Here is a 15,907-nt window from a genome sequence, read left to right on the forward strand (position 1 = left end):
AATGACTTAACCATTGGAGCTGACATTATAAATGCACTTTCGTTTTTTTTCTCCCACAAAGCCATTTAAAGCCACTTTAAGCCATTTGGGGGAAAAAAAGAAGGAAAAAAACAGAAGCACAAAGCCATTCGATGTGCCATTAAAAAGCTCTGAGTAACTTGTTTATGTGAGAGACCGCTCACGGCTGAGGAATTCAGACTTTCACAATCTTTCAAAAACACTGCGGATGATCCAGAGTGAGGCTTGAAAAAAGAAGTGACCTGCTGACTGCATTCTTTCTATCTCTCTTTAAAGCGCACATGATGGTTTCATTAAAATAATTTGCAAGAGTGTCACAATCTTCAAGACAGTGCCTTTTAGCATTAAAATATAGCTTAATAATCAGAAATGAACATCATGAAATATCAGATTTTTTGTTCCTCTTTGAGCTCAAGTTGCCCAATACTCTTCTAAGAAATTACGGCTCTGTGATGTATAATTGTTATGGTGATGGGAGAGTATTTTGATTTTGAAGAGAAGTTTAATGAGAATCGCCCCCTTCCCCTCACAAATCCACTCCCTTAGTCTGGATCTATTGTTAGTGATTACTTCAGGTGTGAGTTTCTTTATGTTTACCTTTCAGCATATGCTAATCTTGATTATAACATCCAGCCCAGGCTCATTGAAAAAAAACATGCCTCAAGATTTTTTTCCAAACTTCAAAAACGTTAATGCAATTCATTGCCGATTCCAAGTGAAATGACCACTGGTGGCAGTAATACACCAACAACTTTAACTTTCACGCAAATGAATTAATAAATACTTGCACAATATGTTATGAACTCAAAATGTGTTTACCATAGTGTAGGATTTGTAAACTAATACAGTTTGACGTTTGCGTTACATAACCATCTCCATTTGACTTTTCTGATGTAGTAAACTTGATCAGTAGCTCAGCATAGTAGGCTCACTATTGGCCGACGCTGGTCATGTGTGTGATGCGTGTGACGTACAACACAGACGCGCTGCGCTAAAACACTATGTGAACTAACTCGAGGCCCAGAGAGAAGGAAATGAATAGTGGAATAAAGTCGTTATTTTTGTTTGTTTTTGCGCACAAAAAGTATTCTCATCGCTTGATAAACTTAAGATTGAGCCACTGTAGTCACTTGGACTATATTAACGATCTCTTTAATAACTTTTCTGAGCCAGCAAGTTTCAATCCCTTAGAAGCCATGGAGGAGTGATCCAGCTCTCAGATTTAATCAAAAATATCTTATTTTGTGTTCCGAAGATGAACGAAGGTCTTACGGGGTTGGAACAACATGAGGATGAGTAATTACTGACAGAATTTTCATTTTTGGGTGAACTAATCCTTTAAGCAAGTTTTTTCAACTCAACTCAAGATTCAACACATTTTTTTCAAGTCCGTTTAATATAATTTAAGTTGAAATGACTTAAACATCCAAGTTGATTGTACTTAAAATTTTAAGTCAGCAACTTTTCTTTACAGTGAAGTTTATTGGCATATGTTTTTCAAAATGTCACATTTTAACTCAATGTGTTGCTTCTTTTTTCTTTGTTATTATTTGCGAAATTTATTAGCACTTTCTAAATGAAAATCGTTTGTACACAAATTTTTGTTCTACATTAACTTTTAAATGCACTCATTGGACATTTCATTATTAAACTGACGTGATGAATACAACAACCAAGGTGATAAAATGTTGCCAGATTGACGTTAATCTGTTTTGGGAAAAACTGTTGGATAAAACAGTTACAAAGTGAAGTTCAAGTCTCTTTAAAGTGTTTCTGTTATAGTATTGCTGTTAACATGATTAGCCAATTAGTTGAGGAAGTGGTGGAGCCCTGTCCTCTAGAGAGACATCTGTGAGTTTACAGCTTAACCCACTCGATGACACCGCTAATCCAATTAGACATTGATATACAGGTCTGTCCCTTTTCGTAAACTAGGCTAATTCAGCGACGTGTCTGCGATTGACTGTATTTGTGTCTACGTGTGTGAAAGACTGATGCAGGGCCAATTCGAATAAGTCAGCATGTCTCTTATCAAAATCATCTGCGACATAAAGAGAACAAATGTGTCCTTTTTGCCCAAAGGCTGTCATCAGCTGGTGGAAGCTGCAGGGAGGAAATTCATGACTTCCTGATCACTTTGGACCAGCGCTTCCATGGCGGTAAACCACCATTAGTGTCCATCAAGATGAGACAGAGCCTTTGTGAGGACATTGCTTGTTCCCATGGTGACAATATGTCTCAATCCAGAATGTGTGACATCTGTGTAGACACAGACAGGAAGGAGATTTCTTGGAAATAGAGTCATATTCATCCACACAATTCCCTCTCTGTCAACATGGAGAGAAACTGTGCTACGCTTTTAGCTTTTAGATGGTGATATATTAAAATGTTATAACTCAGCTGTGGCTGTTAAACCAGAGGATTTCATTCAAAGAAATCCCCTGAATATCTCTCTGACTATTTAGCTCATTTTGAACGATTGCATCGGGTGTCTTGAGGACAACAGAGGTGCAAGATTGACCGATAAAACGCACTGTGCAGCAGAAATGTTTCCATTTTAAGGAGTGGTTGGTCTCCCACTCAGGCCTCTGATGGTGGAACAGCCCAGGAAACCTCTTTCCACCCACACACACACACATGCATGAAACCTCTGACTCAACTTGAAACCATGAGCTCTGTGGAGGCATCCATGCTGACTGACTGGTGCACTCTGCCTCAGGTTACAGCGTTTGTCGCTGCAGTCTGCTTTCTGTAGGTCACCTGAGAAAGATAATCATGCAGTTTCCTAAATAACCAGTACTCCAGCAATAATACAGGCTGAAATCGAATAAAGGTTATGTCTAACACAAATTGCAGTTGCTGAACTTAATAGGTTGGGATTTTTTTGTATAATATTATTAGCTCACTGAACATGCCTTCCTTGAGGAAATTTGAATTGCTCACAGGTTTAAATTAGTTTAATTTAAGTTATATTTTTAATTTAAGTTGACACATGCATCCTAAAATAGACACAAATTAGACCAAAACAACAATATGGACAGTATGGATAGTCACTGTAAAAAAAATAAAAAATTTTGTTTGTTTAACTTAAAAAAGTAAGTTACCTGGTTGCCTTAAAACTTTGAAATTAAAAATTTGAGTTAATACAATGGAGATTGATTTAATAAATCGAAACTCGAAATATTGTTATCTGAACCACATTATCTAAGTTGATTTGACTAAAGATATAAAGTTTTGATAAATCATGATCATTATTAAGTTCATATTGAAATGTCTGACTTTTGGTATCTGCAAATCTGAGCACAGTTTGAGACATCTCTGAGACCTGAGGTAAAAGAAACATTTAGTCTTAATTTGTTCTCCATTTAATATTATTGATGTGTAGGAGAAACAATATATAGCCTATTTGCTGGGTTCCTATTTAGTATTTTGCTCTATATCTTACACCTGGCTGCATGTCACCCTGTCCCTGACAAACACTTGATGTGCAACACAAACATTGGTATTGAGTCATACACAGCAGGGGTGAGGCATTAATCTTCACAACAGTAAAAATGACAGACTTAACGTATAGCCTATAGCACGGTTTTCGCTGGCTTGGTTTAATGTATATTTACAAGATCTATCTATCACATTGTTTTGTACATTTTCCCTCGCCGTTGAATTTCAATCGTAGGATAGCCTATTGATGGCAGACTACAATGTGTACAAAAAATATTCGCTGCTTTTAGACACTGTTGAGATATTATGGTCAAATCTGAGGTGTTTACAGTGTAAAACTGACTAACCATTTCCATTAAATGCCACGCTTTACGTTTGAAATCCAGCCCTAGCAAACTTCAACAGTAGTGCCTACTATTGCGAAGCTCTGTACTAGATGTCGTCAGACCCGATGGGCGGAGCCAACATGTCGCAATCTTACTAAGAACAGCATCATCGAGTCAGGCTGGTGTAACACACCGAGCATATTAGACGTGCCCAGCCAAATTGAGACTTTACAGTCGGACGGTCAGGCTGAGGGGCCACGTCTGATTTGTGATCTCATTACTAAAGGGACCTTTACTTATGCAGCAACAAAATAGGAACTAAAGGACTAATTATTCAATTTCTACGCTGTCATCGACTCGGACGTGTTCTCTAGTTCAACTTTCTTCAGGCAATTCCTTGTTTGTCGTATCGCAAAACTTCCAGTAAAGTACGTTTAACTGCGGCTTATCAAGTTTTATTTGTCCGATACCCATCGTGAATTATCTTATACTTCATCCGACCAAAGGACTTTTAGTGAAAACTTACATCCAAGGAAATATTGTCCATTCAGGACGCGTTCATTCAGCGGGAATAAGGAACAAAGACATTCGTGCCAACAACTGAAGAGCTCTTGGTGTTGCCGCCAGACTCACAAGTATCAATTTGCTCAACTTCAAGGATAAAGAAGAAAGATTACGAATGAAAAGAGGCTAAATGCACGAATATCTGCAAAACACATTGAAACCGGAGACTCTTTACAAATCAACTACTGTATAAGGCACGCGCGTCCTTTTAAACCAACTCATATTTATTCTGTATTCACCGGAGACAACATTATCTCTCTTATGCCGAGACTTGACTACAGTTGACAGTTTCCCAGTGTTCATTTCATTATATTTTATGTTTTTCCCCGGTGGAAATGTTCTCTGACAAGTAGACACAACTAAGTGCGCCTAGTTTTCATTGTTCTGTTTTGGAGAGGAGCGGGTCCTTTGTCTAAAGCAGCGAGGTAAGTCAGACTTCAAGCGTCACCTTAACTTCTTGAAATCACTACTTCATACTTTCCAACCAAGGTCCCTTACGATTAATGTCAATTATTGATCTACTTTCCCATTTAAACGAGTATTGAGAAACATTTTGGTGGTTAAACTTTACATAGCGTTGCAGGTTGCGCATATTGTTGTTTGAACTCTGTCAGCTTGCACTTCGCATTCTATTCACTGAGCATTTTTGAGCATATTCTGTTAATAGTAATAATTTACAGGCTACTTTTCTTGACTGTGAGTTGTGGCGCAGTGGTTCACGCATATACTGAGAACTGCTTGATCAGGAGATTTGGGTTCGAATCCGACATTATCGGAATCGAGTTCTGAAACCTCGTACCCGCATATGATTAGCTACTCAATGTAGTCTTAAAATTTATGACGAGAAAATTCTACTAATAGGCTATTTATTTGAATAGAAAAGTTAGTTAAAAATAGTGAAGTGGAAGAAACTGGGATACGTCATTCTATGACGTACGCTTGAATGTGTAATAACTTAAACACTTTGAATGACTCACAGGCGCCAAACAGAATTTCGAAAGGAACTTGAGTCAGTATGATCAAGCAACACTGCTTATCACATAGCCATTCAATAGTTATAAATTACCTCCTTTCATTACACAACATTACTGAACCACCCATTCTTGTTTAGTTAGTTAGTGTGAGTTATTATCCCACAGCTACTGAGTGTTCAAGTGTGGTGCAATAATCAAATGTACTAATTTGATCCATTTTCATGTCACCTTTGTGCATTGTGCTCTCTGCATTCTTCATCCAATCAGCATTTATGGTATGTTAGGTTATACTGTCACAAGGTCATGAACTTACGTTCACTTGTTTTTGTCACAGATGAGTATAAACCTGTCAACACCTACACCTCCACTCCGACTGAAGCGAGTAGACTTTGAGGACTCTCACAACACTGACACCTTCAAATGCAAGCGCCGCAGACTCAGCCAGCCTCCTTCCCCGGGTCTCGCACCCTGTCTTCGCCCCCTGTCCCAGACCCTCGAGCAGCCGGGGTCCGAGAAGCACCACGTCTCGCGCATCGGACCCTACATCCTGTTGGAGGCCACAGAAGGAGCGCAGACATTTAGAGCTGTTCATCAGGTCACAGAACAGGAGTACACATGCAAAGTGAGCATAGATTCTTCATGATAGTGGATTTGAAATATTTTATATTAATATAAGTTCTGGAACTTTTATAAAATGAAGGATCGATAATCATTTTGTTTTGGTATGTTCCCTTCAGGTGTTTTCCATAAAGAAGTATCACGAGTTCATCGCGCCCTACACTCGTCTGCTTCCGCACAGCAACATCTGCAAGATTTCAGAGCTGGTGCTCGGGGAGAACAACATGTACATATTCTTCGAGCGTAACTATGGAGACATGCACTCGTACGTGCGCACCTGTAAGAGGCTGCAGGAGGATGAGGCAGTGCGCCTGTTCGGACAGATGGCAGCCGCGGTCACGCACTGTCACGAGAACGGCGTCATTTTAAGAGACCTTAAACTGCGCAAGTTTGTGTTCACCGATCCACAGAGGTCAGTAACTCAATTACATTTTTTAAATTGCTAGTTAGTCAAGTCATATCAGCTCTTGATAGTAGGGATGCATGATATTCGATGACAAAAAGCAAATATAATCTTTTTCCCCGGACATTATTCAATCTAAACTGGCCAATAATTAATCGTGGGTGCTCATTTTCACTATTTTTTTTTATTAGCCTACCTTTTGTTGTCATCTGACACCAACAAAGTACTCATAATTTAATAATATTATTTATTGTAATCTTTAGCAAATCTCAAAATGAATATCCGTTTTATATACTGTATATTATAATGATGTAATGCCTAAAGTAGTATGTAGTATTTCAAATGATTTTTATTTATTTTTTTGAAATTTATTTGAACATTATAGACCTTTATATTGGTCATTTATCAGTCATGGCATGAAAATAATCCACTTAATATCGGTGCATTCTAACTTGACAAAGTTGTTAAATTTTAAATATATACTATTCAGAAATAAACAGATGTTAATATTTTTTTTAAAATTTACTATTAAAAAAATAAAGTAAAATAATTATAAAATGTATAATATATTGTTACAATGTATAACTAAATTAAAATATAATATTTTAATATATATATATATTTATATCTGTACTAGTTCCAAACTGTGCATAGGTTTTACCTTATCTTGCTCATCTGTCAAATATTTTCTATTCATTAACGTAGGACCTGGTTATCAGGTGACTGATAGATGTTCTTTTGTTTCCTCAGAACAAAGCTTGTCTTGCAAAACCTGGAGGACTCCTGTCTTCTTAACGGGAACGATGATTCGCTGACGGACAAACATGGCTGCCCGGCCTACGTGGGCCCGGAGATCTTAAACTCGAGGCACTCGTACTCAGGGAAGGCTGCCGACGTATGGAGCCTTGGCGTTGTTCTCTACACCATGCTAGTAGGACGTTACCCTTTTCAGGACGTGGAACCCACAGCACTGTTCAGCAAAATTCGCAGGGGTGCGTTTACCATCCCGGAGACTCTTTCACCCAGGGCTAAGTCACTGGTCTACTGCATGCTGAGGAAATCTCCCTCAGAGAGGCTTGAGGCTGGAGATATACTTCTCCACCCGTGGCTCCACTGTAACAACAACGTATCCCTCAGCCAGTACTCCAGCACCAGACACTCGACGGATCAGGTGGTCCCCGATTTCGAACCGAATGAGACTGGAGACCATTAATGAGCATTCTTCATTCTGTTTACCCACAATCAGGGGGAGTGGACTCTATGAAGAGCGAGATTTTACCTCATAAGGTATGCAGAGCTCAAGGGCATCGGATGGAACAGATTCCATAAACTGTGGTTTACAGCAGTGAGAAACTGCTGAGGTGTTCGGGACAGGCCAGAGACTGACCTCGTAGTCTTTACAAACAGAAGTGACTGTTTCTTACCTCCTGAAAATATCCATTTGTGGTGATCTCTTCAAGAAAATTACACACCGAGTGCAAAGTGCTGCTGCTAAAAACTCTTTCCTAGCAGACGTTCGTTCACAGCACAGTAAATCACGAGGCTCGTGCACACAATTTTAACATCAGTATTGTCTAATCAGTGCATGGATTTCCCATTGTACAACCATGTTGTGTAAATTAAAGTACCTCTAACTTAATTCCTGGTATACTTGATGCACACTTCGTGCCTTTATGTACTGTTTACATATTTTTGCAGTGGAAAACACAGATTTGACTATTTAAAGTGCCTTTTTTTCCAGTAAAACAGCTGATGTTGTTAGATTTGGACTTTGAAGTACCAAAGATTCGAGTTTCCTCTGAGCGCATGTATCTGCAACGGGTTAGCACAAGTGCTCATGTTTCCTTTTCATGTGAAGAATTCAAAAGGGTTCTGTTTTCTGCGATTCTCTTTTGTAAATGTCTGTTAAACTATGTATTTGTGCTGTAGAGCAGGTTTGACCCTGAAGGGAAGTGGAGCACGTCATGCGCCACAGGAAACGTCCATATAATGGTTAAGAGGTGTGCCTGTCAAGCTAAACAAAGGCTTTACATATGTTATCGTTTGTGATGCCTGCATGCAATGCTTTGACCCTTTTTTTTTTTTCTCGTTAAAATACTTGTCATTTTGTAGATATCTTTTTGTTACTAGAAAAGAGAAGTGGACACTACATGTGTTGTTGTTTCAAGGGGTGACGAACCCACAAACAAGTATTTTGTTGTTGCCAGTACAAATAAAATGAAAAATGATACTGTATTGCTTTGCTGCTAGTTAATGATTCATTACTAGATGTGACTAGACTAGAACTGTACAGCAGTACTTTTGGAGCCCAGCAAGGTTTTTTTCAATAAAAGAATCAGTGCACATTAAGTCAGTAGATATTTATTTGACACAGCATTTTGGAAATAACGCAAATGCTCTTTAAAAGGAAATTTATACAAATGTTTTAAGCTGCCAAGAAGGACATGTTAATGCATTAATCTGCATCCAGTTGGGCTCATCCTGGTACTTTTGTAGGACTATACTCTAAAAACATTTGTAGAAATAATGTATGCAGTTAACAGCAAAAGTGATCTTGCATCTCTCTCTGTTCTTATACTGGCTCAACTCTGTAATATATCAAAGTGTTTGAAATTACAAACATAGATGGGTCACAGTCAAATCTAAAATGGAAAAGGAATTCAGAAATATTGTGACTTCACCACATATGGCCAGATATTCAAGAGGCCCTCCAACACAACAGTGGATAATACGAACTACAGAGCTCATCACGAGGAGGTATTATTCAAGCCACTGTAGATGAAACTGATCAAACAAATTCTTTCAACATCAAGCTGTTCGCTGTCAAACGGGATGCAATAACGTTCAGTGACACCCACTCTTATAGGTCATAATATCTACCGTAATATCTTTCCACAAAATCATTTTAGATCAACAAAATAAACAGCAAAGAATATGAAGAGAATTTTTGCCTCTATGGTCTAATGTATTGTCAGACAACGTAAAATCATTCACCACAAGCAGGTCTTCACGAAAGAAAGTGAAACTGCAATGTTCACTTCACATTATACACCTCACAAAAGTTGCGAAATCCAAATAAAAACTAGCAACAAAAAATAAAAAGCTTTATAAAAATTTTACTTTTAGCTTTTGGGCCGAAACTAAAAAGGGAAGTTGATCAGTAGGTCAACATTAATAAATCTACTGGGCAACGTTTGTGCTGTTAGGCAAAAAAAAGTTACAGGAAAATGTATTAAGTCATAAAAACAAACATGAATATTTAGTTCTATTATCATTTATAGAAAAAAAGTTATGAGTTATGAGCATGTGTAGGCCTAAAAAAATATGGAAACTGGATTTAAATATTTAAATGTGAACTATGACTTACAATCTCTTCATTTTATTTCACTTAATGCTCAAAATGCTAGCAGAGTAAAGATGATGAGATGTTGAAATATGCCACCTAGTGGAAATACTGTGACATGTATGGAGACATAAAAACCACTGGAAATATTGAACAGGGTTGGAAAAAGAGAGGGAGAATAAAACCTGCACAATTCAACAGACAAATAAACAAAAAAGACCTCTTTGGAGATAAAAAAAAACAAGACAGTAAAAATATCCCAACATACATCACACTGGTTCCCTCAAAGTCCGGTGTCAGAGTGAATGCAATGAAGTAAAGGAAAATGTTAAAGTGCGATAAACAGCACTTGAAAATCTCTGGATTACAACATCTCTCCATTCCTAAGAAATGACCAACAATATAAAATTGAACACATAAGAAACAGAAAAGAATAACAGGCATAAAAACTCAGGCAAGAGATTGTGGTCTTCAGAGGACAGGGATGAGGGCTTCACCAGGCACACAGTGCACCATACCTGAGGAAAAATCAATCAATCTATCACTAATGAAATGAAAGGCTGGTAATATCAGAGTAATACTGTCTTTAGATACACTGCAATGTTACTTTTGGCTTTTAACCATTCACTAGCAAACACACTGAAACCACGTGGTGTATTTGCAGTCATTTGGCAGTCAAATCATAATGAAGATAAAGCAAGAGTGTGGGTGTTCGTGATGCAGTACTTCCTGGAGAAGTGATAAACAAATAATAATGTTCCTCACCTCTCTTCATCCATGTTCCCCTCTTCCTCTTCCTCATAGCTGCCCTCATCCAATTCCAGATCCAATTCGGTGCCGATGCCAGAGTCTCGTGGAGCCATGAAAAGACTAAAGGACAAATACACAGAAGTCAAAGGTCATTGAAATGTTTTCAGGTTGGACCTGCTGAGCCTGAGATTCATAAGATATTTAATAAAATTAGAATAATAGCACAAAATGTATTGTGTGTATATATATATATATATATATATATACACACTATCATTTAAAAGGTATGTAAGATGTTTTTGAAATAAATCTCTTATGCTCGCTAAGGCTGCATTCATTCGATCAAAAATACAGTAAAAACTGTAATAATGAGAGAAATGATTACAAATTAAAATAACTGTTTTCTATTTTTAAAATGTAATTTATTCCAGTGATGGACAAGCAGAATTTTCCAGTGTTTAGCGTCACATGATCCTTCAGAAATCATTCTAAATATGCTGATTTGGTGCTCAAGAACTATTTCTTATTATCATCAATATTGAAAACAGTTATGCTGCTTATTTTTGTGGAAACCATGATACATTTTGTCAGGATTCTTTGATAAATAGAAAGTTTATTTGAAATTGATTTTTTGTAACATTATAAATGTCTTACTGTCACTTTAATGTGTCCTTGCTGAATAAAAGTATTAATTTATTCACAAAAAATAAAATAAAAAATCTGATACCTTTTTCATACATTAATGCTGAATTGCTTTATCTCTGACATAAAGACCCTCACCTGACAGAACGGCATGTGAAGAACACAATCCTCTTCAGTCTTTTGTTATAAAAGAAGTAGTTGAAGGACCACAGGTTGCCTTCTTCCCCATATGGGTCTGAATCCAGGTCAGGATTGTAACTGTCACAGAATCCAATCAGAACTTGAATGAACATGCATCACAACTGAATGATGTTATTATTCAAACAAACACCACTACATGGGTTTTGAAAGCAGTATATCTACCTGTATATGTCACATTCAGCAAGGCTGATCTCCTTGTCCAGCGCTTCCCATAACTGAGGCTGTAGGTGACTGTACGCCTCGCCCGCAGCAGCAGACAAACTGCTGTTCACTGCATTAAACACCTGCGCAAAAATTAACCATTTAATGAACCTTGTTTTCATCGTGTTGAACATGACTGATTTAAATTGATAAATCATGACTGATTTAAATTGATATGTATACACTGCCCGGCCAAAAAAAAAGTCACTGTTTGGATTTAAATCCTTAAATGGTTAGTTAAAAAATTAAAATTCTGTCAGTAATTACTCACACTCATGTTGTTCCAACCCTGTAAGACTTTCGTTCATCTTCAGAACACAAATTAAGATATTTTTGATGAAATCTGAGAGCTGGCTCACTCATAAGACAGCTAGGTAATCGATATCTGCCATCCCAGAAAAGTTAGTAAAGACATCGTTAAAATAGTCCAAGTGACTACAGTGGCTCAACCTTAGGTTTATCAAGCGATGACAATACTTTTTGTGCGCAAAAATAACTAAAATAAGACTTTATTCAACTATTCATTTTCTGACCTCTGAGTGAGTTCACGTAGTGTAACAGAGCAGCGCTTCTGGGTTGTACATCAGAATGCAGGCTCACTATTGGCCAGCATCACACACGACCAGCGTCGGCCAATAGTGAGCCTACGTTCTGACGTACAACACAGAAGCGCTGCTCTGTTACACTACGTGAACTCACTCAGAGGCCCACACAGAAGAAAACGAATAGTTGAATAAAGTCGTTATTTTTGTTTTGTTTTTAGTACAAAAAGTATTCTCGTCACTTGATAAACCTAAGGTTGAGCCACTGTAGTCAACTGGACTATTTTAACAATGTCTTTACTAACTTTTATGGGATGGCAGATATCGATTACATAGAAGCCTATGAAGGAGTGAGCCAGCTCTCCGATTTCATCAAAAATGAGGGTGAGTAATTACTGACAGAATTTTCATTTTTGGGTGAACTAACTCTTTAAGAGTCTATTGGCGCTTTTCCACTAAAGAGTACCAGCTCGCCTCAGCTTGGCTCGACTCGGCTCTGTTTGGTTTTCCACTGTGTAAAATTTGTACCTGTACCTGCTTCCAGGTACTTTTTTTCGTACCACCTCCGGCGAGGTTCTAAGCGAGCGGAGGCGATACTAAAATGTGACGTGAAAACACGGCAGACTGCTGATTGGTCAGAGAGAATCGTCACTATTCACTGCGTCATCATTGCACACGCTAGACGGAGTATCCTGAATAAAAAAACAGCAAAAACATCCAAAAACAGCATACACTCAATTTCCTCCATTGTCCTGTGTGTGTGGGTAGCAGGTGTGTCTTGCGCGTCTCGCGTAAAAGATTAAGTCACGGCAGTTTCCTGCGGCGTCGCCATGACGACCAGGTACTATTGTGGAGGTACTATCTGCAATGGAAAACGGAGCGAAAAGCGAGCCGAGGCGAGCTGGTACTGGTAATGGAAAAGCGCCATATGATTGGATCATATTTGCACTGATTATTATGTTTCTAGCATTTAATGTGTGTGGCAACAGTTCTTCTAACCCAAATTGATAGAATGTGTAGCTTTTAATTTCTTAAACAACCATGTAGGAAGACACATTATGGCCATATATCACGATGACAATGTCAAGATTCATCAGGCTCAAATTGTTAAAGAATGGATGGGAGGGAGCATGAAGAATCATTTTCACACATGAATTGGCCAGACCTTGAATTCATTGAAAGTCTTTGGGATGTGATGGAGTGGACTTTACAGAGTACCTGTCTCTTGAATTGACAATACAAGATCTTGACCAAAAATGTATGCACCTCTTGATGGAAATAAATAAATAAATTCCTAAAACAAATTTCTACAAGGTTGTTTAAGAAAGGAAAAGCAACACAGTCCATTAATTAGGCTTAGAAGAACTGTTGCCAAAAACATAACATGTTAGAAAAATAATAATGACCGCAATAATGATCCAGTTGTAGACTCTTAAGCATTTGCCTATTTAAATCCAAACAGCGAATTTTCTTGACTGGGGATATATGTTAATAATAATAGTAATACCTGCCACCCTACAAAGATAAGGCAGATGTATATGTGTGTGTGTGTGTGTGTGTGTGTGTGTATTATATATATATATATATATATATATATATATATATATATATACATATCTGCCTTATCTTTGTAGGGTGGCAGGTATTACTATTATTATTTGATCATGTCAAAATTACCCAATTAACACTGGGCTCCTTGCTGAAATCATGGCCTTTGGTGCGGCTGAAGTCATAGTCTGGCCGGAAGGATTCATTGAGTGTGGCGATCAAGTAAAAGAGAGTCTTTCTGCTGCACTTGTCCGAGAGAGGACCCTCCCCATCATCCAAACTCTGACTCAGTCTGAAAGCACAACATATTTCGATCAACACGCAATGACCTTCTGGAAGATATTTGTACAGTGTATAACTGAGAGGGTTGATGACTGTGAAATGCTTATCGATACATCTGGAAAAGACTTGGACTTACTTGTTGGGGCTGATTCCAGAGCTCTGCGGAGGAGACAGAGCCTCCAGCACGTGTGGCTGCCCCTCCTGACAAAACTGCTTAAACATCTGCTTGTCGTCACCAGCCATCTTACAGGAGTAGCTCTCAATACTGTAAACACATCACAACAGTGACAGACTTCAATCATAAAATAATGCAAAAACAGATAGGACACGTACGTCTGCCAGATGTCTGTTAAAGATCACTTCATCTGGAAAGCATCTGCTGTTTACTAACATCTGATAGACGTCTTTAAGATGTCAGTTCTACATACATTCTAAATCACAAACATCTTAAAGACATTTTCTATGCGTATATTTGTCAGGAAACGTCCTATAGATGTATTGCAGATGAGCAAACACTCTAAACAATACATCTTCTAGATAAACAAGCACATCAAATAGACGTTTCTCCGTGATGCACGTGTGCTATCAGGTAAGTTACCAGAACAGAGTGAATAACATGTTCTTTACTCAGTTCCTCTTTATGTGATCTGACAGTGTTCAGATAGGCAAATGTTTTTCGAAAGGATGTCACTTTTCTTAGTTTGAACTTATAAAAGCGAGTTTTCAGCACTTACCGTCCAATTATCTTACTGTCTCCCGTTTCAATAGTGAGCAGACTGTTCATGGCCTCAAAACTTGAGTTTTCCAGGAGCTTCATGGTTTATTCAACTATAATATATATATATTATAATATATATATGTATATAGACGGAACTGCAACAACTCTTTACTAACACTAGATGTCAGTCTCTTTCATAAACAACCATCGACCAGTTATTGTGCCGTTAAACCAAACCTAAACAATGATTAGCACGTTAGTTTGGAGAATATACGGCACAAACCGAAAATTATTAATAAGAAACAACTAGCCAATACTGGATTAAAACCGAATAACCTCAACTTCGATGTCCCCTACAGAAGCACCTTTAAAAATCTCTCAATTTCGAGAAAAAACAGCTCTCTATTAACGGTTACCTTCAAATGTAAAAAAACAAAACACACACAGACAAAATCAAGCCTCCCTTGCAGATTCTTACGATCTCGTAAATAATCTTCGCCTGTTGCTTAATGGACTTCTATGTCTAATAAATATCTCTTCCTTTTTACTGTGAAATTTCCAATACCTGCCATTAAACAAGCTAAAATTTAGAGGGAAATTATGCATCCCAGCTATTGAATCAGAACTTGAGGAGAATTCCAAGGCTTATAAAAGCCTTAATCCTCGGGTTATGGTTGTCTATTTGCGTGGAAGAATAACAACAGCAGAGGACGAGGGTTCGTGTTGCAGTTTTCGGTCGCAGTAATACGCAGTTACTTGTCTATTTCCTGTTTTTTTTTTTGTTTTTTTTTTGGTGGGGGGAGGGGGGTATGGGGTCAGGATGTCATAGTGATACAAGTGCTACATGTTTACCGCCACCTAATGGCTTGGAGTTTAATATCGTTTCCCCTTTTCTCAGAATCATACTGAGGAAATGCATACAGTGGGTCCACAAATATCGTTAAAAAAAAACCTGTGGAATGAGCTGAAATAGAGTCCACCAGCATGGACCTCAGAATCTGAAGGATCTGGAGACACTCAGTGTGGAGGAATGGCCTCAGATCTCTTGCCCTGTTTTTCAACCTTTTGCAGTATATGAGAAGATCAAGAGCTGTTATCTTGGCAAAGGGAGGCTGCACATGCACATTATTACATTAATTATTACACAATATTAAATGAAGGGGTGTCAATAATTGAGGAATAAATATTTCAGAAAAAAAGTTTATTTTAAAACTTTTTAAGACTTTAATCAAAGGTTAGGTTCTAGTGATTTTTTTCTAGGAGAGAAAGTACTAGTAGAAATTGTAAAACCAAATTTTCAGTCAGTTTTGCTCATATTTACCAAGGGTGCCAATAT

At 37.9% G+C, this 15,907-nt stretch overlaps 2 protein-coding genes across 2 annotated transcripts; one reads left to right on the plus strand and one right to left on the minus strand.

Moving 5' to 3' along the window:
- The first annotated feature begins 3,961 nt into the window (after positions 1-3,961).
- On the plus strand, positions 3,962-8,579 carry trib3 (tribbles pseudokinase 3). The gene is made up of 4 exons (XM_084101348.1): positions 3,962-4,774; positions 5,658-5,945; positions 6,061-6,353; positions 7,095-8,579. Exons 2-4 carry the CDS (start codon positions 5,658-5,660, stop codon positions 7,555-7,557), a joined length of 1,044 nt encoding a protein of 347 aa, XP_083957474.1. The 5' UTR covers positions 3,962-4,774; the 3' UTR covers positions 7,558-8,579.
- Positions 8,580-8,689: 110 nt separating this feature from the next.
- maf1a (MAF1 homolog, negative regulator of RNA polymerase III a) lies at positions 8,690-14,997 on the minus strand. Its single transcript, XM_084101349.1, has 7 exons — positions 14,588-14,997; positions 13,990-14,118; positions 13,701-13,863; positions 11,443-11,564; positions 11,218-11,337; positions 10,453-10,557; positions 8,690-10,205 (listed from the first exon to the last, which is right to left on the minus strand). The coding sequence occupies exons 1-7, from the start codon at positions 14,668-14,670 to the stop codon at positions 10,181-10,183; spliced, it is 747 nt and encodes a 248-aa protein (XP_083957475.1). The 5' UTR covers positions 14,671-14,997; the 3' UTR covers positions 8,690-10,180.
- Between the last annotated feature and the right edge of the window lie 910 nt (positions 14,998-15,907).

The sequence above is a fragment of the Abramis brama genome, assembly GCF_963993115.1.
Source record: "Abramis brama genome assembly, chromosome: 23".
Taxonomy (NCBI): Eukaryota; Metazoa; Chordata; class Actinopteri; order Cypriniformes; family Leuciscidae; genus Abramis; species Abramis brama.

Excerpts from the sequence above, each read along its gene's own strand:
- trib3 (XM_084101348.1), top strand. The coding sequence starts at position 5,658 with ATGAGTATAAACCTGTCAACACCTACACCTCCACTCCGACTGAAGCGA. Across the intron at positions 5,946-6,060 it reads AACAGGAGTACACATGCAAA|GTGTTTTCCATAAAGAAGTA; the intron begins GTGAGCATAGAT and ends TGTTCCCTTCAG. Across the intron at positions 6,354-7,094 it reads GTGTTCACCGATCCACAGAG|AACAAAGCTTGTCTTGCAAA; the intron begins GTCAGTAACTCA and ends TTGTTTCCTCAG.
- maf1a (XM_084101349.1), bottom strand. The coding sequence starts at position 14,670 with ATGAAGCTCCTGGAAAACTCAAGTTTTGAGGCCATGAACAGTCTGCTC. Across the intron at positions 13,864-13,989 it reads TCTGGAATCAGCCCCAACAA|ACTGAGTCAGAGTTTGGATG; the intron begins GTAAGTCCAAGT and ends TTGTGCTTTCAG. Across the intron at positions 11,565-13,700 it reads AGGAGCCCAGTGTTAATTGG|GTGTTTAATGCAGTGAACAG; the intron begins GTAATTTTGACA and ends ATTTTTGCGCAG.